Raw genomic sequence first — 26,362 nt, 5'->3', positions numbered from 1 at the left:
TGAAGTGACTATCAAATTCGCGAGGTGTTTATGTGGTATTCATCATGAGTTTTATGACGTAAAATGAGTTGTTTAGCTTTGATTATAACATTATAAATTATTAAGACTGAGAAAGAATGAATGAAAACGTGAAATTGCAATATGACGAATTATAAATTAAGTGGACAATTCTGTCAAATGACAGAAGGTGGGTGACATATAATAGGAAATTTACTTATTATGAAAACAATTTGATACGAGTATCCGGATAGTATTCGAATACTTGATACGAATATCCGGATACCGATTTGGTATCCGGTTTCCATCCCTAAAAAAAATACATGAAAATTATGACAATAAAATTATCAAATTCGGTTTGATTAATAGCAATGGTAGATCTATGCACTCTGTCCCATAGTCCCCAAGCTACGACGTTGTCATGTTTCTCTCAATTGGCATTGCTGTACTTGATCACATGTAATGTTTACACTAACGGATATGAATGAAATGATCAGATTCTAGCTAGACCCTAGAGATTGTTTTCTCGCTGATAATACAATACGTTGGCAGTAAAACACCATACCTCCATCACAGCATACTTCAGTCCTTTTTCTCCAGCAACCTGGAATCCCATGTTTTCATTGAAACATATCCCATTGCTACCTGCTGCCCATAAACTTATCATCTCCCGACACGATTGCATTTCCCCCTGACAATTCCATGGTTTGTTCAGCTCTCTTGGTGCTGTGTCTGTAACACATATGTTGGCAATATGCTTCTTATGTTTGTTAATAATTGATCTAGTTTTAAAGGCTTCTGCCCCGACATGCTCCTTTACATTTAAGTAATGACAAAAAGTGATCAAGATTTTCAGAAATTCATTTAATAACCATCTGTAAAAACGATTTTAATGCTGTTTGAGGTTTCTATGGTACGTAATCGCGAATTGAGTGCCTGCATTATAACCTGATACTAACGCATTCCCCGTCCAGTATTGAATATAATTGATATGAATACAAGGGGAACTGACATCGCGCCGAACCATCCAGATATAAATATTCTTAATTTATAAGCAAATGGTTAAATTTACTAGTCGTTGACTTTGATTATTTTGCTTAATAAAGAAGATATTCATCGAAGGTGGACGTAATCCGATTTAGTGTCCTATCAATGAGTTACTAAGCTCATTGTCACTATAAGTTTAGTGAAAGGGACTGAATAGAATAAATAATAAAACCAATTTTTGAAGTGTAAGCAACTCCGTAGCATTTAAAACGCTACAAATAGAGACAAGAAGAAATTTTACAATTTCCTACGCAGTGATCACCCCTGGCAATCAGACTAGAACTATCCCATTATAACTTGAAATCAGCTGTATAATATTTCTTTTAACAAAAAAATGGTTTATTTTATATCTTAGATAGTTTAATATAATTCTGATTATTTAAGATAAATGGAAGTTAGAACACGAAAACAAATCAAAGATAATTAATAATCTTTAAATATAAGTCACGTGATATCTATTCACGGACACGTGATTTTCAAGGTTTCAGCGATTACTGTACTGTACAGGAAGTAACGTTTTGTGGTTTTTAGGATGTTTAATAAACGCCTGTCTGGCACTCTTCACTTCCGGTTTAAAAAACAAGTTCTACCAAAGCTAGATACATCATTTCATATTATGTCACTTATTTAGTTTATGTTCGCAACAAGGTTAACATAATATAAAACTACTATTAGTACGCATTGCGAAATGTAAATCAATATATAGATACTTTTGAAATGCACTGTTTGTTTTGCCATCGATCATATGCTGACCACATCTGGATCAACATATATAGGTGATAACCAACAAAGAAGCTATTTAGCATTGACAAACAAGACGCATGTATACGCACTTAAAAAGACCTAGTAATGTTTGATTGAATTGCCACAGACGACTAATTTAGCTACGATTATTTTGTACTCAAAATAAGGATATTTTTTTCAGTTTGGAAGCATGGGTTTTACCCAGGTTTTAACTGCAGCCCAATATAACTTTCTTCTAATTTCACTTGCATAGATAGGCACGTCAGAATGTTATGGTCCTGTATGGAAAACATTTGGGAGTAACAATAATTACCCATTCCAGAACATCCGTAGACGATGATGTGGTGCATGACCTCCCTGTTGTCGATGATTGGGGTAGAGGCGATCAGATGGTAGGGCTTATCCGATGGAAGCTCAAAAGCCATACACATGTATGTGGTTTCCTGGGCAGGGACTGGCGTTTCTGGATAGCGTATGTCCATTTTGACGGTATCTAAACAATAAATGTTTTTGTTTTGCAATTCGTAACATGTCGATGCATTTTAAAGACCTAATCTATATTGCAGTTGCATATCTCTATTTCACCTTTTTACACCTCAACTTCTTAAATGAACTGCATTACGGCTATTGCGATTATTATACGATGAACGCAACATCTTCGGATCGTGAGTCATCGAATAACAATATGAATGTAAATTAAAAACATATTTATCTTGTAATTGTTTGTTAAGTGTCAGCAGACCGCGAAGAACTTAAATCAACATGTTAGAGAGTAAAAATCTATGATATGTTAAATGAATTGTTGTTATTATTGTTTCAAGTTTACGCTTAGAAAGTGAATTGAAGTGACTAACTTTTTCCCGCGTTATTGTGACGTCATTTGATAAACTGTTTCCGGCTACGGTCTGTCGTTCTATTTGAAACTTTTTTAAATTGAAATGAAGTATATTTTGCAATTTTTGAACAAAATAATGAACTTTTAGTGTAAATATAAGTAATGAATTGCGTAGTTTATGTCATTATCTTGGATATAAACGCAATTGGACTGGTTCAAGTACGCGTTGGGTCCACACACTATAACATGCCGGATTGCCTTTTTACCCCGATAATGACATCAGTCCTGCAAGTTATTCCTCAAAAACAAATTTAAGTTGGCAGCTCTAAAATCTTTTAAGTGAGAGGTTTTATTTACGGGTTGATTGTTCATATGATTTCAAAATATGATATCCGTAAAATAAACAAATGCATGTTGATTCACATCTGGGTCTATTAAACAGCATAAAACTGTTCCTACAAAACGAACTTGACCTTCTGTTTAGATTGGAGGGCAGTCAAACTATCCACTATATTCATAGACTACAAACGACTACATAGATTCCCTGCACACTTGCTACCTCTATATGCTCACATACCCCTGGTGGAAACAAAAACTAAACTCTACCTTCTGCGTGTATGGGAGGGCAATCAATCTCTCCAGTATTTCCACAGTCTACAAAAGAGTTATTACCATTACATGTGCTACCTCAATAGGCTCACATACCCCTGGTGGAAACGACAACTAAACTCTACCTTCTGTGTGTATGAGAGGGCGATCAAACCCTCCGGTATTTTCGCAATATACAAGCCAGTTCTTCCCTACACAATTGCTACCTCTATAGGCTCACATACCCCTGGTGAAAACAACAACTAAACTCTACCGTCTGCGTGTATGGGAGGGCAGTCAAACTCTCCGGTATTTCCACAGTCTACAAACGAGTTTCTCCCTGCACACGTGCTACTACCCAATGGCTCACATACACCTGAAGATAATAACAACTTAACGTACAGGTCGAGCCTCAAGAAACAAGAAACATATAAGTTTCAAATTTTAACAATTAATGTAGGAATACACATTCAAAAACGAACAGCAGAAACAGACATAGAGCTGTTCTTAGATTGTTTCATGATTTTTATAGTCAAATACGTCGTCTTTGGTTATTAAGATTTTTTATAAGCATTGAAAAAATATATTTTGATAATTACACTAAATTTAAAATAGGACGATATTGACTTGTGAATATCACTGTGATGTAATGTCATTCCAACAAATTGATCTCAAATAAAAAACAAAACAAAAAACAAAACAAATTAAACCGAGAAAAAAATATCACTTGTTATTATGGGGTACCGTCCCTAAGGTTTTACCTGGATGTGAAAGACCGGAAGTGACTGCTGGGGTCTGTCCTTGGCTCCATATACAGTCAGGATCTCCCAGCTCTTCTCCGTTCGTCCGTCCATCTCCATCTGAATCCATTCTGCAGATTGTAGAGTCCCAAACCTATACGAATATAAACAAATAAATAACTTTCAGGGATATAAGATATCAAATGCTCTAATGGTGGCACATGTGCGAGATTGAGTAGTAACGCATTATGTTATGTTACACAATAGTGTGTGTCTTCGTCGTGGGATAAATTGGAGTACTCGGAAAAATCCACTGGTTAAAAGGTTATTTTGTCTTTTCAATATAAACATTTACATAAGAGAGGCTTCATTGTGATGGTGTAAATAATCCTAGCTCAGACTAACCTAAGTTTGTAAGTATTATACATATTGATATATACCTTCCCGTTTGCATCAAAGTCCCTTCCAAAGGGGTTCCTAACCCCTCCACCCGCCTGGTTCTCGTGCCCGACCCCCTCCCATATTCGAGAGGAGTCACATGGATGAGGTACGCTGTCACCATTCGGTATTTTTATTTGAAGACTTGGGTAGGCATGCACAGAGGAGAGCAACATGCAAACAGCAGGCAACCACCTGCAATGTAGAAGACTTTTATTAGAATGGTTATATACTAACCAGTTTTTAACATTCGATACGATTTTTTAAACAATATGAGAAATGTTTGTTTCAGAGTTTAAAGAGTCCACAGGCGAGTTCAAAGTTTACCGTATTGCCTATCAAGTATCATAATTGGCGAATAAGTACCTTACTAAAATATATAGCTCAGTATTTCATCTATGACTTTCATAATGGTGATATTTCGGCGTAAATATAAAACATCATATCAGAGTACCTAAAAATCCAAACCTATATTGAGCTTACAAGTGAAGCGAAATGGTCGTCCGCGCAATCAAAATGATGATTCGTTTAAAGCTGCACTCTCACAGATTGAACGTTTTGACAATTTTTTTATTTTTTGTCTTGGAACGAGCAGATTTTTGCGAAAATCCATGGACGGTTTAGGCCATAAAACATTAATTTAAAAAACAAAACAGTTGTAAAAATGATTAATCTGTGAGAGTGCAGCTTTAAGAGATTTAAGCGAGCAAAAACCCTTTTTAGAGCTACGAAGCGGAGGCTCTCCGAAATATATGTTTATAATGTTTTTGATAAAATCGATAACGCGGCAGAAACAGATGACAAGTTATTTTGGCGCCTTCTTAGAAAGTTGAAAAATAAAAACCCTAATAGTGTTTCAAAACTCGAGGTTGATGTCGTAAAGTACGAGGTTGAGATGATAAAGGATAGTTTTGCTAGTTTTTACCGATCCGTATTTGATGTTGGTTATAATGAGTCGCTTTTAGAGTTTGAGCGTGAAGTTAATGACAGAATAAATGAAAGGAATCGCGAATCTTTACCAGATAATATTACATTTAAAGAAATTTCAGAACGTGAAATTAGGGTCGCGATTAAAAGATTAAAACGTAGAAAAGCGCCCGGTCCAGACTCGGTGTTAAATGAACACGTTTTATACGGTGGGCAATCAGTTATTATGACCCTTAAGGTTCTGTTTAATAATATAGTACTCTACCAAGAGTATCCAGCGTCATGAAAACGTAGTTACATCATCCCTTATAACAAAGGAAATGGCAAGCCACGGTCAACTCATAGGAGTTACAGGCCGATTTTACTTATTTCTACGTTTTGCAAAAATTTACGTGTCATCGTATTAAGTAGATTTGATAAAATGTCATTTTCCAAATTTCCAAACACACAACGACAAGGATTTCAAAAAGAATTTAGTTGTATAACTGCAACTTTTATTATCCAACCTAAGATAAGTAGATCCAATAATTTAACCATGCTAGAAATTCTTATCTTGACCACGGGCGAAGATGAAATGCCCGTATGGAACTCATTTTTAATGGTCATCACATTGTAATTACCTCCCTTGTTGAAGACTGTCGTCTGTAGCAACATGGAAAGCTTGTCTTGTGGCAATATTTAGAATGCTTCTTAATTATTTCTCGCTTCAAATGTCACCCTAAAAAAGTTTTCGCGCACCTTTCAAGAAATAATGCTTCACTCGCCTAAGAACTATTTAAAGACCGATATGATTATTAAAATAATCTGAATCACTGCGCGCATATCCATGGCAACCACGTTTTATCCCATAGCCATACTCATTTATTTTGAAAGAAAATCATTTTTACTAAATTTTGTTTAACTGGGGTTAGAGAAAAAGCATCTATCATAGCCGCTCGTGTAAGATAGGGTCATCGAATCTTCGCGCAGTGTGTTTTGCGGAAACGAGGTCAGCCAAAGGCGCCAAAGTTGGTTCAATTGCTGCAGGAATTCCAACCCTCGCATATGACGTTACACGTATTCAAGAAAGGTGCCAAAAGGGAAAAGTCTCATTCCACGCTTTGGAAGGTTATGTACTACATGGCGAGGTTCTTAGTCCACTTACTGCTACAAGCATATAAAAAAATCATTATTCAAACTAATTTGTATGGATGCAAATAGTTGAATAACGTCAAGGCATCAGATCTCGATATAATCAATCGAACTCAACAGTATGTACAAATGATCCAAGGCTTGAATAAACACACTCGTTCCGACATGTGCGCAAATACAAATCAGTTCTATATTTGTGTTATTTTTTGAAATTACTAATGACAGAACTAAGACCTCAGTTGCTTTTTTGTTTAGAAACTTACGGATAGTTTTTATCTTTAAATAGTTCAACATAGCAGTTTTACACTTTCTTTTAATATGCTCTTTGAAATTAAGTGTGGCATCTAGAAAAGCACCCAAATATCTGATATAATTATGCAGTTTGATGTTATCACCGCATATTTCAATTTCTTTGGTGTTACATTTATCCAACTGCGGGCAACTACTAAACATGATAAATTCGGTTTTGGATGCATTCATATTAATTTGTTATTGTTCATCCAGTCGGTTATGACTATAGCACAACCTTGAAGTTCATGAATTGCAGCTTCTTCTGCGATTGTTGTTGGTTTGAAACGAACGTTCGCTGTATGGTCGTCCGCAAACCCAAACACGGAAATGGACGGGGGCACAATGTCAAATAGAGTCCCAACATAAGTCAAATAGAGCCAAGGACCCAAACAACTTCCTTGCGGGACACTACATGTTAGATGGCGCTGAGATGAAGAAATTTGATTCACCTTTACGCAGCAGCCACGTGGTCGCAGGTACGAATCCACCCATTCCAGCGCTGATCCACAAACACCATACTGGTTGGTCAATACATCGACGAGAATGTCGTGGTCGACCGTGTCGAACGCCGCACTAAGGTCTATAGCTATTAGTGCCGTAACCTAAGTACATTACACTATAACCATGAGCTATTGACTGTATAGTTACTGACCGGTGTATACAGCACAGCTTTTATTGCAGGTATGGGGAAAGTAATGTATTTTCGCGGCCAATGAAAGTTACTGTTGACAACAAAACGCAGGCATTATTTTTATATACTAGCTGTATTACTCATCTTGAATATTATAATATTCAAGAACTGTTTGGCAAATATGCATAACCAATAACATTACAGTATATAATTATGTCTTTTTTAGAGGAACTACTTAACGTCAAAAGAGGTTTAAAATTACTGCGCTTGATGACGTCAGTAAACAACGTCGCACGCGCTTTTCATCATAACACACACCAGTTTTTAGCATTAAACATTTGAAATAAACTATGAAAAATTGGGAGGACGTAATTTCGTTTCATGCAAACATTAAGTGAGAGAATGTTTCATTGCAAACGAAATTAGAATGAAAAGTGCCGATTCTGGTTCCAACCTTTGCCTGGTAAGTGGACTTTTTCTTTAAATTTTGAAAAATGTATGCATCCAGTATGTGGCGAAAAACATATTCTTCCATCGACATCTTAGTTTGGTATCATAACTTTAAAGATAAAGAAAGTTATTGAACAGATTGTGGCTTAGGAGGCAATGTTTACAAATAAATGTGTTGATCTTATACACAATTTTTCATAAAAAAAGCGATTGGAAGTATAATTGTTTTGAAAATGGCAACTGTTGATCCTTTATTCTAATAATACATTTCAATGTTAGAGCATTTCATTATTTCCTACATTAATTATTAAAACGTCATTTATTGTCAATAAATTGATTAAAGTAATTGATAACAGAATAGAACTATACAGATTATTCAGGTTTCAGGCAATAAACTTGTTTTCAATGGCACCAATAACGTTAAGACATATTAAGTAATGTCTTTCGTTATGTCAACAAGTATAACAATAAAGTACAGTCGAAACCCGTTGTCTCAAACTCGCTTGGCTCGAATTCCTCGTTGGCTCGAACTTGATTTAGAAGACAGATTTTTTATACTTAAGGATATCAATCCCGCTTGGCTCGAATTGTCTGACGCTCGAAGTATTTTCGCCGGTCCCTTGGCGTTCGAGCCAACGGGGTTCGACTGTAGTTATCATTTTTCAGACGTTGGAGTAGATGGTAATGAATTTCGCCAGGGTTATACCAATAAAACAGTTTGAAAGAGCTATCATAACGGATTACCAGATGATCGCCTAAATAATGATAATGTCACAACTAACTGATCAAGATGAAACTGATCCAAAAACACTTGTTAATTCAAGCATTCTACGTATAAAACGGGAACGTGATGAAAGTAATGCATCATTCTGTGGAAGTGATGCTGGCTATATTGACGAATGTGAGGACTACTCACAACCCTTCTTGCCCCAGCAGTTCTTCCAGGATTTAGACAACCAACTCATGGGCTTACCGAGAAACGATTATGTGCGCGACATAGTGAAGCTCTGTAACCATGATTACCATCGAATAGACGAATATCGACGCCCGTTTATCGGAAAGGGCTAGAACCATTAAAGACTGTCCGCAAACGCGCCTGGTCAATAGGCACAACTCCTCCCAGGCTTCAAGAGAATTTAAATGTGCTTCAGACTGTTACACGATCAGTGCTTTCATAGGTGGCGAATTGTCTAGAGACATACAGGACGTATTTGTAAACATAGCAACGAATGAAACTATCGTTATCGAACCGAAAATGGACACCGATTTCATGTGATTTCTATGATTGCCAACTTACAGTTGGAGGTATGGAATATATCAAGGACCATACAAGTCGTGCAAAACGAAATCACTAACGTAACATCGAATTACAGACTCATGAATGGAACATAAAGGAGCATATTAGCTAGGTTCACAGATTCTACAGCTACATCCGATATAAAGAAACTACAGAATGAGACAACAAAACTTGGTGTATCGATAGCTACAATTAATCAGAGAATGCTTGAAAAAGAACAGATACAAAGGAATACGAACAATGAGACCACAATAAGGCGAAACTATGCGGAGATAGTAAAGGAAACACCAGAAAAGACGAAAGTTAGTGTAATGTTACCTGATCTAGCTAATAACAAAGAACAAAGAACAACGCCGTTACCACAAAAGGAACTGCCTGTGTATCAAGCGCCCCACAAAGAGGTGCAAACTAAAACCCCAGAAACAAGCCTCCAAAACATAGATGTAGAAAGCCCAAAGGTTATAGCAGCTAAGAGCACACCACAAACGTCTACGCGCGATAAAACACATAACGAACCTGCGGCAAATATACAAGAGACAACGCAACAAACACGTGTTTCAGCAAGTAAGCTAGACGACGGTACTCCTCATTCCAAAGATGACCGTTTCGTATCGGCAAGGAAAAGAAAAAAATGTTGCTTACTATATCGGAAACATTGACAGGGACGTAACGGAATCCGATATATATTTATAGCTACTTTAAAGACAATGACGTTTATGTATCATACATACGTCTGTTTCGCGGAAAACGAGGGTCATCTGCAAAAATCAACATCCCCGACGAGTTGGAACCCATTGTTGATGACGATCATTTTTGGCCGGATGGCATTACTTATAGGAAATGGGTCTCAAAGGAAGAGCATGAGGACGAGATCAGTGATACGAGATTAAAAAGACCACGATACCACAGAAAGGAAACATTTAGGAGATATAACAATATGAGCGGTAATTCCGACGACTTCAGACCGGCCGGGCGAAAATGGGACGGTTTTGCTGATTCATACACAGATCATAGCGCAAGAAACTTGGACGCGAACTATTTACGTGATAGGCAACGGAATTACGGGCACGTACGGCATTATAGGACCGATCAATGGCCGGACGATGGCTACCATGACAACCGCTACGCGGATGATGCATACGGAACAAGCTACTGGGACACCAGAAAGGACGACAGAGATGATGAGAACGCTTGGGACCCGACGCAAGACGAATGTGATAGTAGGAGGCACACAGTAGCGTGTGACTAGTCTGTGTTAGTTGAATGTTGCCGTTTGGTTGTTTTCTCAGCAATAAAATAATGGATAAAGGTTTAATAATGCGCGTAATCCTTACTATAATTACTATGTTAAGTTTAAACATTCTTTGTTGGAATTGTCGTGGAATCATGTCCTCGGCATACCCATTGTCACAAATGTCAGATAGCGAATGTGTAGATATTGCGCTTATTAGTGAGCATAAACTGTTACCAAGATCAAGCGGCTTTTGTAAAAGTATTCACCCTAGATACGATTGTATTGTTAATGTAGATTCCAGTGTCGACCAGTATTGTCCCCTTCGTTGTGGTAAAGCCGGCACGGCAATTTTGTATAAGAAATCACTTGTTTCTTGTATTTCTGTCATTGATACGTTTGAAAATCATCGTATTTCTGGTATTGAGATAAAATGTATAGATAAAAAGACGCTATATATATTCTGTATTTATATGCCTGAGAGTATTACAAATCTATGTTAAGTGATTTACAATCTTTGATCTCTGTCTATTCTCAAATGGGGAGCGTTATTGCTGCATGGGATTTTAACGGCCAATACGTGAAAAATAGAAACCAAAATACATCTGTGAAATCATCATTGTTGACAGACTTTATTAATACGAACAACCTAATATCCGTGCAACACAGCCTTGGTTTAAATGAAGGGACATTCATACCAACAGGAAAAATAATTAACCATATACTAGTTGAACGTGCTTTCATCGGTAGAGTGGCAAATTTTAGATTAGGGTCTACAGACAATGCAATAACCTCGGACCATATGACTCTACATTTCGTCGTATCAGCAACGCCCCAATGTAGGACACCTCCATCCCGACAGAACGGTGTTGCGTGGCACAAATATACAGCGGACCATATTCATATGTATACGAAAGCAATACACCAGGGCCTTAGTAACATATCAATAAACGATGGAGACCCAGCCCTCCTAAATGACTTAATAACGAATACACTGAAAAATGCAGAATGTCATTTACCGCATAGTAAATTCAATAAATGGGCTAAACCCTACTGGGACCGTGGTATTAAAGACGCCCATACAAAAGCCAGATATATGCGCAGACAGTGGATTGTTGAGGGACGCCCAAGAGGAAACAACCATACATCCTTCAACAACTACAAATCCGCAAAACGAGACTTCCGACGAACACAGATAAACAAACAGAGAGAATTTGAAAATAAGGTGATTGATGATCTAAACTCAGCGGCAGAGTTAGACTACAAATTATTCTGGAAACTGCAACGTAGAAAACATGGAAAAGTCCCAGACATCTGTAATGAACTGAAAGCTAATAATATCACATATACTGATGAAATGGTCATTGATGGCTTTAAAAACTATTTTGTAAAAGTGTTCGAGGCAAATGATGGACTATCGAAAAGTGACAATATGAAATTGGAAGAGCTAAAAACTTATCTAAGCAAATGTGATCAAAATACGGAGTGCCTGTCAGTGGATTTCACCGCGGAAGACGAACAGCGAGCGATCAAGCCTTTAAAGAAAGGAAAAAGCCCGGGAATAGACAATATTTTGAATGAAAATGTTATATATGGCGGCGAGGGCGTAATGTCTGCGCTTACCACGCTATTTAATGTTATTCTTAAGAAAGAAGAATACCCAGCTAAATGGAAAAATAGCTTATTGATCCCGCTATATAAAGGTAAGGGGAAACTCAAATCCCAAGCAGCTATAGACCCGTATCCCTGATGCCATGTTTTAGTAAAATTTTCGAAAGAGTGCTACTCAATAGACTTAATGACTACTTAACAGTAAAACAACCACTTTTCCCTTCAAACCAACAACAGGGCTTTCAGAAAAACCTAAGCTGTGCCACTGCCGCTTTTAACTTCCAAGAAATTGTGTACCATCAGATCGAACGTAACAGTAATGTGTATGTTAGCATGCTCGATCAGAAATCTGCATTTGATGCGGTGTGGCACACAAAGGGCTTTTTCTCAAGCTAGGACGACTAGGAATAACAGGAAAATTGCTGCGTGTTTTGGTATCTGCTTATATGGGATTAAAATGTGTAGTGAGACTGTAGGAGGAGCTTTCCGAAGAAATACCAGTCCTTAAATTAGTGAAACAAGGAGGCGTATTGTCAACTTTATATTACCTCGTGTATATAGATGAACTATTACATAAACTGGAAAATAGTAATCTAGGGTGTTCAGTGTTTTCAACAAAGGGAGTTAATCCGTCATTCGCTGATGATATTTCACTCGTCGCATTATCTCCCTTAAATTTGCAACGCATGCTTGACGTAGTGTATCACTATTGCACGGAATGGAAAATTGACATTAACGTTAAGAAATTGACCGTTTTGATATTCAGCAAGAAGCGAAATGTACCGCCTCTTGGTATTTTATACGGGAATAAATGTCTTGAGCAGTCCAATAACGCAAACCATTTGGGAATTAGACAGGATTCGAATTTAAGATGTAAAGAACGTATTGAGGAACGCTGCCAAAAAGCTAAAACCGCCTTCTTTGCTATGTATGCACACATCCTTATAGTTTAAATCCAATCGTGTCTATAAATTTGTACAAGAAAATAATCATGCCTATAGCCTTATATGGCAGTGAATTGTGGAATAATATTAATAACCATGATATTTTTACCATCAATAAGCTTCAACATTTCATTGTTAAAAAGATGCAAGGATTTCATATAAGGACAAGATCTGATATGTGTGAATCTATGCTTGGTGTGTTCAACCTGTTCTCAAATGTTATTATTAGAACATTGATATTCCTACATAAACTACTGTCCTTAGACGTTAATTGTACTAGCAGGAATCTGTTCATAAAACGCTACATCCAATTTACCTTGGACAAAAATAGAGTTATGTTAGGGTTTATTCCAGACATTTGCAAACTACTATGCACGTTTGGGTTGCAGACTTTCATTAACGATGTTCTTATTAACCCAAATAACCTACCGTCTAAGCACCAGTGGAAATGTCTTGTGAAACGTCTGGTAAACACGAGAGAAACAGAACTGTGGTATAGGAGAACAATTACGGATGATGACTTTCGTTACTTTCGAATGCTGCACCCCACAATAGCACCCGCTGTCATTTACAAAGTGTTCGACAAAAATAAGGACAAGAACATTGAACTTTATGTGGCAAAACTATGGACAAGATTATATCAAGTAGCTTACCAGTGCACTAACTGTTCACAAATTTGCGTGCATGGTGAAGAAGTGCACCCCGTGTTTGATTGCAGTACAACCGAGCGATTCAGGTGGAAGTTCCTCTGTGAAGTAGCCGAACTGGGATTATACATCACAGAAACGCTATTGCTAATGGACGCAGGAACGTTTTACCTCACCTTACTTGGTGCTCCTTGTGAACGTATCATGGACAGAAGTTAACACTCGGACTTCATGAAAATATCCCTCCCTTTTGTGAGGAAATGCATAAACAATATCTAACCGAACTTGTTTGGCTATAAATCACTGCACGGCGTGTTGACGAAATGAAGTATATTTCTACATACTACTGATATTAATATATAAATACATTCGACTACTAAAGGGCATCTGAAGCTTGTGTGTACATAAAACATATCGCACATTGTGTGTTCTGTACATATAAAGCAATAGTTTAATATCTTTTTTTTAATATCTCTGTACACTGTAAATAATTTGAATGATGTGTAATTGCTAATCCATGTATTTATGTTTGATTGTTCCTCTTATGTTTTTCATATTTGTATTCATGTTTAATAATCATCAATTATTGGTGGAAATAAAGAATATTGAATTGAATTGAATTGAATTGAAAAACGAAGGCACATAAGCTCTTATTTGTTATTTTGACGTAATGAAATATCTTAAATATTAATATATACACTAAAAAAATATATAAATTGAAATTAATAAAAATGCTACGTAGACGGCAAGAATCAAACCAGCACCTTCACAGTTTGCATGTAAGACCGCAACCACCAACCACAAAACCACAGTGACAGAAGATTGCGTAAGGTTATAGCAACAGAAGAGAACATCAGGTTTAATGAAAATATAAACTTAATCGTTAATTTTGAAAGATTTTGTAAATATAAGAGCAAAAGTTATTTGTATTCAAAGCTTTATCACTGTTTGTTTTTATGTTTTGTAGATCGCTTGAACATTCTTTGGGACAAAGTTCTCCATTTTGTCGACATGTTACGCTATACATCAGAACAGAACAGAACAGAACTTTTATTAGGCATAAACATTAACATGTTCGCAGCCAAATGCATATATATATATACATTCACTGCGGTAATATAAAACAGTATTGACATTAATGTTGTATGAGAAGAGCATAAATTCAAGAATAAATATAAATATAGCTATTCAAAAACTAATAAGCAATAATTAAATTAAATTAAAGCACTTTTGCGCTTTTCAGTGGCAATATAAACAAATTTAGCAAGTTTCCTTAATAATGCTGCATTTTCAGAACTTAACAAATTACATAGTTTTTTTCTTGGTTGGCCAATGACAATAATATCGTTGTAAGCTCATTTGTCTAATATCTTTATAAAATGGACATTCAAGAATAAAATGATATTCATCTTCAATCATCTTCATATTGCAATATATGCATTTTCTATCATGCCTTGGTATATTTATATATCTGCCTTCTTCTATAGCTAACTTGTGTGCTGAACATCGCACTCTACTTAGAGATACTCTATGGTTAACATTAGTGACACTATCGAGATATTTTTCATAACAAAATCTTGTTTTTATATTTTTATAAGTACAAAGTTTGGACGAATCATTTAAAGTCGCATACCATTTCGGCATGTGCTGATCATATAATCTTTCAATAACTTTTGACAACTGTAATTTAGTGACTGACATATTATCCCATAGGTAGTTAAATCCTAAATCATTTAACAATTTTTTAACATCAGAATACCATGAGCTGCTAACAATATCTAAAACATCTAGACAACAGGTTATCATTTGAATCTACAAGCTTATACCAATATTGCAATATCCTCTCTTGGCGTATAACATACAATGGCACTTTGCCAAGTTCACCATAAACAGAAGCATTAGTTGTTTGACATCTAACATTTAGTAATTGTTTAAACAAATTCAAATAAACCCTTTCTATATCGGGAGCAGAATGGAATCCCCATATTTCACAACCTTATGTTAATATTGGTAAAACCATTGAATCAAATAATTTAAGTTTTTCATGTACATTTAAGGGTATCTTTTCAAACAATGAATTTAACGAAAACATTGCACGTAATGCTTGTTCAGATAAAGCTTTCTGGGCCACTAAATTTTTTCCATTGGATGATAACATTACTCCCAAATAGCAAAATTTATTAACAATATCCAGTTTAACTTTGTTATAAAATAGACTGACATTTTCTTTCCGTGTACCTTTCTTGCATATCATAGCAACAGTTTTATTAGTATTTACAGTAATATTCCATTTTAAACAATACTCATGTAATTTATTTAATAACAATTGAAGGCCTTCCACAGATGTAGAGAACAAAACAGTATCATCAGCAAAAAGAAGCATAAATATCTGTAATTCTTCTAAATTTACAATGTCATTTCTAACACTTTTTAACTGTGACTCCATATAATAAATAAACATAATAAATAGCAATGGGGATAATGTTTCCCCTTGTTTCACACCCATATAACTTTCAAACGAATCTGACAACTTTCCGTTCACTCTAACACAAATTTTAACGGACTGATACATAGATTTTAACATATTTACATATTTTGACGAAAATTTTTGTTGAAATAAAAGCTTGAACCAAATACCATTTCTATACACCATATAAAAAGCTTTTTTAAAGTCAACAAATGCACAATAAAGCTTACCCTTGTCACGTTCTATTATCTTGTTAATTATATTTTGTAATACAAATATGCAGTCTAGAAAGTTAAGAAGTATTCAAGAAGAACAATGCAACCAGCAAACTATTTCTGTTTTCGAAAATATTAACAAGTGCATTTGTCAAATTGAGTGCAAGCTGTTAAACGAGTTTAAAATTCATCTACGCTTCTATGTTTGAGTACACAAACGCCTAAGTAAAGTTTGAAAGCTTTATTTCAATATCTTTACTCATATTCAATTTGGTCTAGGCGTTGTGAAATAGCTTTAATTCAGTTATCTTGAACGCGGTCTCTACATGTATTTGTCACATATCACTTTTATTTCTCTGTTAAATCTATATAAACCACAGAAACGCATATAATAATAAACTATAAAAAATACAGATAATGTAATCGTCTGCAATGTCATTCGAAATGGTACTTTATCATCTGATCATGTCGCTGCGTTTTCTACCAAAACACCACATTCTTCAGTGTTTTAAAAAGGGTACTTATTCTGTCTATCGACAAGTTTGCAGATTTTATCTGACCATGCAAATGTCAATCATTATGGTTAAATTTAATTGCGTATGTTCTGTGAAGTAGACATATTAATGTATAGTCCTTTATTGTTACCTTTAACGTGCTTATACGAAAGTACACTTGATTTTGACCCATGGGAATTGTGCAAAATATTGTGAAACAAACTGTGAAACCAGCGATAGCGCTTTGTCATCAAAAAGGCATAAGACTTATAATTATGTAAAGTAAGAAGTAATAAAAACCAAAGTCCTTGTGTAAATAATTGAATAATTTAAGGACGTAACCTTTATGTGCTGATTTAACGATAAAGCAACAAGTTGACTGTTTTTGGACTGGAGAAGCGTTTTCTGTTTCTTTTCACGAAAGTTCAAAGTCGATTACTGATTTATCATCCTGATTTTTTATTGTTTTTTTATTATTTTAAAATACTTGAAACAAATGTACAATATTATATAAACAAGGATTTAATAACATTTTTGAGCGTAATATATATACGCTAAGGTTCGATTTGACAACTTAATATTCTCCAAACGGTATGCAGTTTCATACGGGTATTTTTCAATTAATATTGAATAAAACAAAACTATGTCATTGGAAAAAATCGTTCCAAAAGTGTCCCTACAAACGTTGCATGATGGCCACAATCGTAGTCATCACAATGCATCGGTACTTTAACAGTTTGATAATACATATATCTAGTGAATACAAAAAACGTAAAAAAGAAATATTTCAAAGAAGTTTAAATGATATTTGGACCATGAACACGCAAGCCTTATAAAAATGAAGAAGAGACCACTAAGCATTGGTTCCAATGATATGTACGTGAAGTTAGCGGCCTAGAGACGTGAAGTTAGCGGCCTAGCGACGTGAAGTAAGCGACCTAGCGGCCTAGCGACGTGAAGTTAGCGGCCTAGCGACGTGAAGTAAGCGACCTAGCGGCCTAACGACGTTAAGTAAACGACAAAGCGGCCTAGCGACGTGAAGTTAGCGGCCTAGCGACGTGAAGTAAGCGACCTAGCGGCCTAGCGACGTGAAGTTAGCGGCCTAGCGACGTGAGGTTAGCGGCCTATCGACGTGAAGTTAGCGGCCTAGTGACGTGAAGTTAGCGGCCTAGCGACGTAAAGTAAGCGACCTAGCGGCCTAGCGACGTGAAGTTAGTAGCCTAGCGACGTGAAGTTAGCAGCCTAGCGACGTGAAGTAAACGACCTAGCGGCCTACCGACGTGAAGTAAGCGGCCTAGCGACGTGAAGTTAGCGGCCTAGCGACGTGAAGTTAGCGGCCTAGCGACGTGAAGTTAGCAGCCTAGCGGCCTATCAACGTGCAGTTAGCGGCATAGCGATGTGAAGTTAGCGCTCTAGCGTCCTAGCGACGTGAATTTAGCAGCCTAGCGGCCTAGTGAGTGCCTAGCGACATGAAGTTAGCGGCCTAGCGGCGTGAAGTTTGTGGCCTAGTTGTGTGAAGTTTATGGCATAGCGGATAAGCGACGTGAAGTTCTAGCGGCCTAGTGGCATGTAGTTTTTGTAGTATTATTTTGAAAGTGACTTTTTAAACTTTGAAATTGCCCGTTTGAGACTGCAGTCTGCCAACTCAAGCATGGAATACGGAAAAATGGTTGTACAATATTTGGTTCAGATGATACAAGTAATCAATTGTCATACAGCTGCGTTAATCTTTATAAACACTTAAGTTGATAAATCTTCTTCGAGTAAGTTGCTATTTGTAGTGGTCATTGACAAGTTATTTTTCCGATTTTGTTAACGTTCTAACTTTAATAATCTTTACATTTAATTCAATTCTGAATTGGTTTCCTGTTCATGCAGTTCACACTCTGATTCAATCGACTGATTAATAATGGTGTTAAGCTTTTAGCTTAAACTTATTCGTTTAACAACTTCCATAAGATAAGTCATTACAACATAGGGTGGTATTGTTTTGTGGGGGAATTGGGAGCGATATGATGGTCATGTGTTGTGTGGGAAATCGGGAGCGATAAGGTGGACTTGTGTTGTGTGGGAAATCGGAAGCGATAGGGTGGTCTTGTGTTGTGTGGGAAATCGGGAGCGATAGGGTGGTCTTGTGTTGTGTGGGAAATCGGGAGCGATTATAAGTATCTCCCATGGCCGAGAGTGTAAGATAGGTTCATTCCGACCCGAGCGTAGGGTGTTTTGCGGAAACGAGGTTTACCGAGTTTCCGCAAAACACACTGCTCGAGGGTCGGAATGAACCTTTCTTACACGAGCGGCTATGGTAGATGCTTTTTCTCCCACCTCAATTAAACAAAATTAAGTAAAAATGTACTTTTTTGCTGGAACTATTTTGTTCTTAGTGACAATAATTGCGTACGGATATGCGATAATTCGTGGTTGTCATGGATATTCGCGCAGTGATTCAGAGTATGTAACTGGTCTGATTGGTCTTTTAATAGTTCTAAGAAGAGTGAAGCATTATTTCTTGAAAGGTGCGTGAAAACTGTTTTCTGGTGACATTCGAAGCGAGAAATAATTAACTAGCGTTCTAAATATTGCCACAAGACAAGGTTTCTATGATGCGCTACAGACAACAGTCTTCAACAAGGGAGGTAATTACAATGTGGTGACCATAAAAAGAAGTTCCATACGGGCATTTTACCTTCGCCCGTGGGCAAGATAAGAATTTCTAGCACGGTTAATTTAATGGATCTACTTATCTGAGGTGGGAGAAAGGGTGGTCTTGTTTTGTGTGGTAAATCATGAGCGATAGGATGGTCGTGTGTTGTGTGGGAAATCGGGAGCGATAGGGTGGTATTGTGTTGTGTGGGAAATCGGGAGCGATAGGGTGGTCTTGTGTTGTGTGGTAAAGCATGAGCGATAGGGTTGTCTTGTTGTGTGGGGTAAATCATGAGCGATAGGGTGGTCTTGTTGTGTGTGGTAAATCATGAGCGATAGGATGGTCGTGTGTTGTGTTTGGGAAACGGGGAGCGATAGGGTGGTCTTCTGATGTGTTTGAAATTGGGAGCGATAGGGTGGTCTTGTGTTGTGTGGGAAATCATGAACGATATGTTGGTCTTGTGATGTGTAGGAAATCGGGAGCGATAGGATGGTCTTGTTTTGTGTACGAAATCGGGAGCGATATGTTGGTCTTTTGATGTCTTGGAAATGGCGAGCGATAGGGTGGTCTTGTTTTGTTTGGAAATCGGGAGCGAAATGGTCGTCTTGTGTTTTGAGGAAAATCGGGAGCGATAGGTTGGTCTTGTGCTGTATGGGAAAACATGAGCGATAGGTTGGTCTTGTGTTGTTTGGGGAAACAGGAGCGATAGGTTGGTCTTGTGTTCTGTGGAAAATCGGGTAGCGATATGATGGTTTTGTGCTGTGTTTAAAACCGGAATACTCGGAAAAGACCCACTTGTACGCCATTCTGTGACATCAGACATTTTTCATAAATATCAACAACGGGAATCGAACTTAGGTAAGAGTTCGCTAACAAATGCTTGTGCGGTTATCATTGTGACAAGGCTTTTTAACAGTTTCTAGCCTAAATTCGATCGTTAAGTTGTAAGACAAGTTGCCCCTCCGGGTTCCGAACCATCGAAAATAGTTATCCATGTTAAAATCACTACGTCACGCACGTTCAACTTTTTAGACGAAATTAAGGAACGATATATACGCAATTTTTGTAAAGCTATTTGAATTTGAACAAATCTTATGAATATTTGTAAACAAAAAAATCTTCTTTGGTCTGTAAATATCAATTTTAAATACGAAAAAAAATCGGTTAATTGTTTATTTTCTCTTTTCAGTGACATATGGAACAAATACGGACGTAAATAACAACAGATATTTGGTCAGGTATACAATTTAGAGAAATGCATGGTATGAAATAATGAGAAATTCAATCAATCATGTCAAGTAACATCATAATGCCTAATTTAAACGATATCAAATATAACTTATGGTGTCTTTCATCAGACGATGTATTCATATGTATATTGCCTTTAAAGATGCACTCTCGTGGATTGCACGTTTTGTCAACATTTTTTTTTTACTTTTTGTACTAGAAAGAGCAAACTATTGCGTAAATATCTGCAAACCAATGATATAAGAGTGTTGACAAAAATCAGATCGTATATTCATATTTCCGTTCAAAAATTAATGTTGTATGGGTTAGACCGTTACTAATGGTTTAAGAAAAATGCATAAAATTTAAATATAAAAATCTGTGATCTAATTTTTGTCAGCAGTCTTGTATCACCGGTTTCCATTGATTTTGCAAAGAAAATGCTCGTTCCAAGTCAAATAATAAAAAAAGTTGTCAAAACGTTCAATCAATGAGAGTGCAGCTTTAAGATATAGTTGGTAGTTAATCGAGTGACACTCTTATTCAAAAAGCTATACATTCACATGTGTAACAAACATAAATTTTGACTGATAAACCTTCAATTACTTACTAAATAATGATATATGGAAAATATTATTACTGATAAAAAGAATGTAACCCTGTATTTAATAATAGAAAGCGCAAAAATATTAAATGATTAGTGAACGCAAAATGATTTACTGTGGTCTACAGTAGTCTCATACGGTAAAAATACCGTGTTTTATGCTCATTTCATTTTAATTAAGCTCGGTATCCTTCATAAGAACCATTGTTTTCGACATTTATTCATCCATTTTGGAATATTAAAACAAAACTTATTAATTGTGGTAAATCTTTTTGGTGAGTAAGAGTGCATCTTTAAGTTACACACTAATTAAAGACAGCATTTTACTGTATATGGACAATATATAGGCACTCAATGTACTTGAAACCTACTACAAGTTGACGAGCTAGTTAAGGCTATTGACTATAGGTCTTTCGGCCAACGTTTGCAATTTTGGCCCCCGATTGCGGTGTATGCGCTGCGATACAACTTGGATACACAATCAACAATTTGCTAACGTGGGCATCTGTTACCCTTAATTAAACACAGGGGCAGATACTTGTATTATGCAATTCTAAGATCTCCTGACAGTAAAATAATGTTCTTGCCCTCCTTTGTATTTGGTTTAAATAAGTATCACTATTATGTTATTTTGTGTTTGGTTTCATAATACATTTCCAAGCTTTGTATTTCATAACTTAACTATAGGTAAAAGTGCAATTACTCCCGAAAAATTAAAATACCAACGTATACGCACCAAAATCTGCGATATACTGCGATATATCATCATTGCATATGATTCAAATCTACTTGTTGTGTTTATAAATTTATAAAATGCGGTGTCAATTGTTCTTAAGTCGTATATTAAAATACTACTAAACATTTTATCACAATTCAAAAGCCGTCGCGTTTTTCAGTTACGGAGAAACAATGTACATATATCTTTTTTAATCATAATGAACTAATAGACAGAGTAACAAAGATGTCATAAATACAATAAATCTAACCTTAGCAAGCGACGGTCACCCATATTGAATCTGTACGTTCCGCTTTTACTTCGTCCACTGACCACAGGCTAATTAAGGAGAATCTTTAAAGCAATCGCGTTGTATAGTACACGGTTAATACTGTTTTTTAGAGAAGTTGCGAGTATTTTGAAGTTTCACATTTTATACTATTGATTTCTTCGTTCCAGATTTTAACTTGTCACGCATGAACAGAACTGTCATCATAATGAAGGTTTAGCCTTGCTAAAGGTATCACTGTCCAAATTAAATAATAAACTGAATTTTTAACCAGTACTTAATAACGCTTACAACTCTTTTAGTGACTAATGGTGTTCTTTCAAGTTCTCCATAAACAAAATTGCTCGGTGTTTGAGTTCTTACACCTAGAATCTCTTTACAAAACTTCAAATGAACTCTTTACGCTATCGTTTAACCCCCAGACTTCAAAAGAATGACTCCAGACTCCAAATAAAAGTTGTGTTGTATACACCGGTCAGTGACTATACAATAGCTTATGGTTATCGTGTAATGTACTTACGTTAATTTATCTTAATTATATAAGTAAAGTACAAGTTAAAACAGTTTGTTACCTGTATCATTAACGAATCTTCTTGAGGCAAGCAATTATAACATTTAAAATATTGATAATCTTTTTTAATGAAAAGCGTTTTATTATTTATTTTAATTGTATAACTTATTAAGCTTTTGTCACTCAAATATCATAGTGTTTTAACCTTGGCTTGCCGTACTATCGGCAGATTTTCTCAAAGATATGACAAGTCATTATGCGCAAAATTTCATCTCCATTAAATCATTTTACAAATAAACAAATTTTCTGTATATCCCTTTTTAATGGTTTCGCTTGAAATACAATATCGTGTGAATAAGAGTAGAAGGGAGGTTGCGAGTGTTTTGAAATTTCACGGTGTTAACGAATGTTTTGTGTCCTTGATTTTAACTTGAATGTCTCACAATCATGTGGCCTATTATTTCAGCTCGACTGTCACGTTTCAACAAAAAACAGTCATCATTTGCATAACGAAGGATATTTGAGCCTGGCTATAGGGACCACTGTCTGAGCTAAATATTGAACTAAAAATACCGGAACGCATACAATATTTGTTTCGTTTACAGTAGCTGACAATAAGTTCAAATATAACCCGATTGTCACAAGTGCCGGTATTTTTAACCGCGATAATTTAATTTAAGTAAATTTCACTTGTTTGGGATACATTTTATTATATTCTAAGAATAAATTTTATCATGTACCCAAAAGAAATCCACATCATTCCATATCGCATAATTAGTTAGTCCTTAATCATTTCCAGTGCAAGACGGCAATATTCCACTCTGCCAACGTCTGCTACACCTAACGTGATGATTTCTATTATATTGACCGTGTGTGAGTCTGTAAAAGAAGTCAGAGCACAGTCAGGTTTGTGTTGTCGTTTTGGTTTGATAATTCGTAAGTTTAATAATAAAAATATATATGAAATACGTTTTCGTTAGATACATTATTTAATTTCCCACTCAACTTTGTAATTTAGCCGGAGGAGGCCGTTCTGGTGACGTACGACTCAAATGATCAGGTGGAGATCACCACCAACCAGACGTGAAAAGAGGACAACAACCACGTTACTAACACGTTTGCGATATAATCTTTATAATTTAAATACTGATCAGTAGTATATGACATCGAAGACAGCCTTTAAGAAGTCATATTTTCCTTACAACTCACAACTTCCTAAAAGCAGAGTATCGCTAAATCCGATGATCGTATAATTTGTAGGGCTGTACAGATTGTTTCTTTCAGTAAACTGTATAAATGAAACTAGGCCGGGTTCTTCTGCTCGTTGATTTATCCTTTGGATATAGTTTGTGCTCCAAACGATTGATTTAATGAATGTCGGCTATGTCTTGAATTACAAATTTAATGATACTGATGTTGTGTGTTTCATGATTTCCTCAGAAAGCCGGTGCAGGACAAAAAAGTGTTGACTAAATTACTAAATGAAATGATATAATTAAGATAAATTAACGTAAGTACAATACACGATAACCATGTGCTTTTGTATAGTCACTGACCGGTGTATACAACACAACTTTTATTGCAGGTAGGGGGTACAGTAAAGACCAATTAAAGTTTCTGTTGACAACAAAACGAAGGCATTGTTTTATATACTAGCTGTATTACTCATCTTGAATATTATAATATTTAAGAACTGTTTGGCAAATATGCATAGCCAATAACATTACAGTATATAATTATGTCTTTTTTAGAGGAACTATTTGACGTCAATAGTGATTTAAAATTACTGCGCTTTATGACGTCAGTAAACAACGCCGCACGCGCGTTTTGGTGAAATGTAAAAACGTACATTTCTACGTCATTTTTTCCACGAATCAGAATTTTTTGATATTCAAGAAAAATTAACAATGTGTTTCCGGTCAGGATAAAAAAAATCTTTAATCAGGAACAAACACTTGATCAACTAGGATTGAGTCTAAAACACATAAATATGTTAATAGCCCGTCTAGGGATCAGTCTGATTTGGACGTGTGCTTTATTCAGGAAGGCACAATTAAAAGCCTAGAGACAGTCAAAAATACAAGGAAATTCGAACCTATTTACTCTAGTACAATTTGTATTTAACTGGAAACAAAATAAGTAAATAATAAATGAATATCTCTGATTGGTTCATAACTCGAGAAACAATCGATTAAAGTTTCAAAAGCACTCTGAAATAAAGGAAAAATCATGCCAATACTGTTAGGAGCTGTTTTTTACCATACAAGCCTTGCATTACGCTGCAGGTACAGGTCAGTTGGTACACCAGGGAATGTTTAAAGTCTACACAGAGCAATTTATATGAAATATTCGAGGTTAAGGTAATAAACTCAAACTAAAACAGGTATGTGAATGGTTAATATATAATTAGTGCGAAATATTCAAGCTGCAGAAAGGATATTGTAAGTTAAACCTACATGAAAGGGTAAATGCACTGAGTCCTATTAGGTTAGCGAAAAGAACAAAATGTTCTTATAAATCCTGCAGTAGTTTAAAATAGTCGAATGTTTCCTTGCTTTAGTAAAAAAATGTTGTTGTTGATTGATTTGAACAAAACTCATTCCAATTTAAATAGGCATGATTAAGAACATTTTGAAGGCAGGGTATAAACATAAGAATGATGAAGGACAGGATTTTTGAAACCTGATAAATGGTTACAATTTGGTCAGAATCAAGATGAAAGCGATATCAATCATCTACCATTCAGCTGCCTACGGAATGCGACCGTTTGTTTAAAGGAAGACTTGAATAAGCTTTTCTTGTTATTGCTAAGAATATGTTTAAAAACTGACAAAGCTGGTAAATTGAATGATGGAGAGGGCATTTAACAAGGTTAATGCTGATGGACGGAATAAATAACATGCGCATTTAATTTCCGGAGATTGTATGACGTCATATAGCCGATACGTGGAGGAATCATGGACCCGAGACATTGTGGTGGTGCATTTTTATAGAAAAGTGTGCTGTTGGTGAATGGTGACAAACTATATATATATTATTATTTTTCCGGATCTTTATACTGTACTTATGACACAAATATGAAGGATAGAACAAATCAGCAATCAATTAAATAAAACTGGGACAAGTTGTCGTCAGGTTATCTTTTGGCAACTTTTGGATAAAAATGGACCAATTGTCCAAAACCACATACAACAGTTTGCGACAGTTGGCTGCTGCATCCTTACAATTTTTTGTGTCTTTTCCGACCATGTAAAATAAACACACCTGTCATTCGAGCGCACTGACTACATGAAATTTCTACTAACAGTAAATAATTTTAAACATAACGATATTAAAAGTGACATCGAACCAGACCATACAACTGATATATTCAGGTAAAAGGGCACGTATATTTCAGAGACCAAATCTTTAACAAGGGTGCAAACACACGTGCCCTGTGGAAATTGTTTTAAAGGTCCATAAAAAACGAACCTATACAACCGCATTACTATTTTTGTGGCGTGTATCTCTTTTTTAGTTTCTTGCAGGCCTTAGCATTGTGTCGTTAAAAGTATTCGTTGTTTAATATTTGAATATTGGACGTGTGCATGTCGTTCCCATCATATTATTAAAAAAACATATGCTTCATGTGAAAATAATACTGAAAG

At 35.9% G+C, this 26,362-nt stretch overlaps 1 protein-coding gene across 1 annotated transcript in view; it reads right to left on the bottom strand.

Annotated features, from left to right (window-relative positions):
* The window catches only part of LOC128223976 (dopamine beta-hydroxylase-like), a 30,566-nt gene extending 8,225 nt beyond the window's left edge, over positions 1-22,341 (bottom strand). The window contains exons 1-6 of the mRNA XM_052933530.1: positions 22,187-22,341; positions 4,392-4,584; positions 3,973-4,105; positions 3,486-3,587; positions 2,102-2,281; positions 563-729 (exon numbers count right to left, since the gene is read on the bottom strand). Of these exons, the coding sequence (XP_052789490.1) occupies positions 563-729; positions 2,102-2,281; positions 3,486-3,587; positions 3,973-4,105; positions 4,392-4,584; positions 22,187-22,209 (798 nt within the window). The 5' untranslated portion in view covers positions 22,210-22,341. The remainder of the gene's footprint in view (positions 1-562; positions 730-2,101; positions 2,282-3,485; positions 3,588-3,972; positions 4,106-4,391; positions 4,585-22,186) is intronic.
* Between the last annotated feature and the right edge of the window lie 4,021 nt (positions 22,342-26,362).

This window comes from Mya arenaria, chromosome 17 (assembly GCF_026914265.1).
Source record: "Mya arenaria isolate MELC-2E11 chromosome 17, ASM2691426v1".
In the NCBI taxonomy this organism is placed as follows: Eukaryota; Metazoa; Mollusca; class Bivalvia; order Myida; family Myidae; genus Mya; species Mya arenaria.
This window is presented reverse-complemented; position numbering and strand designations above follow the sequence as displayed.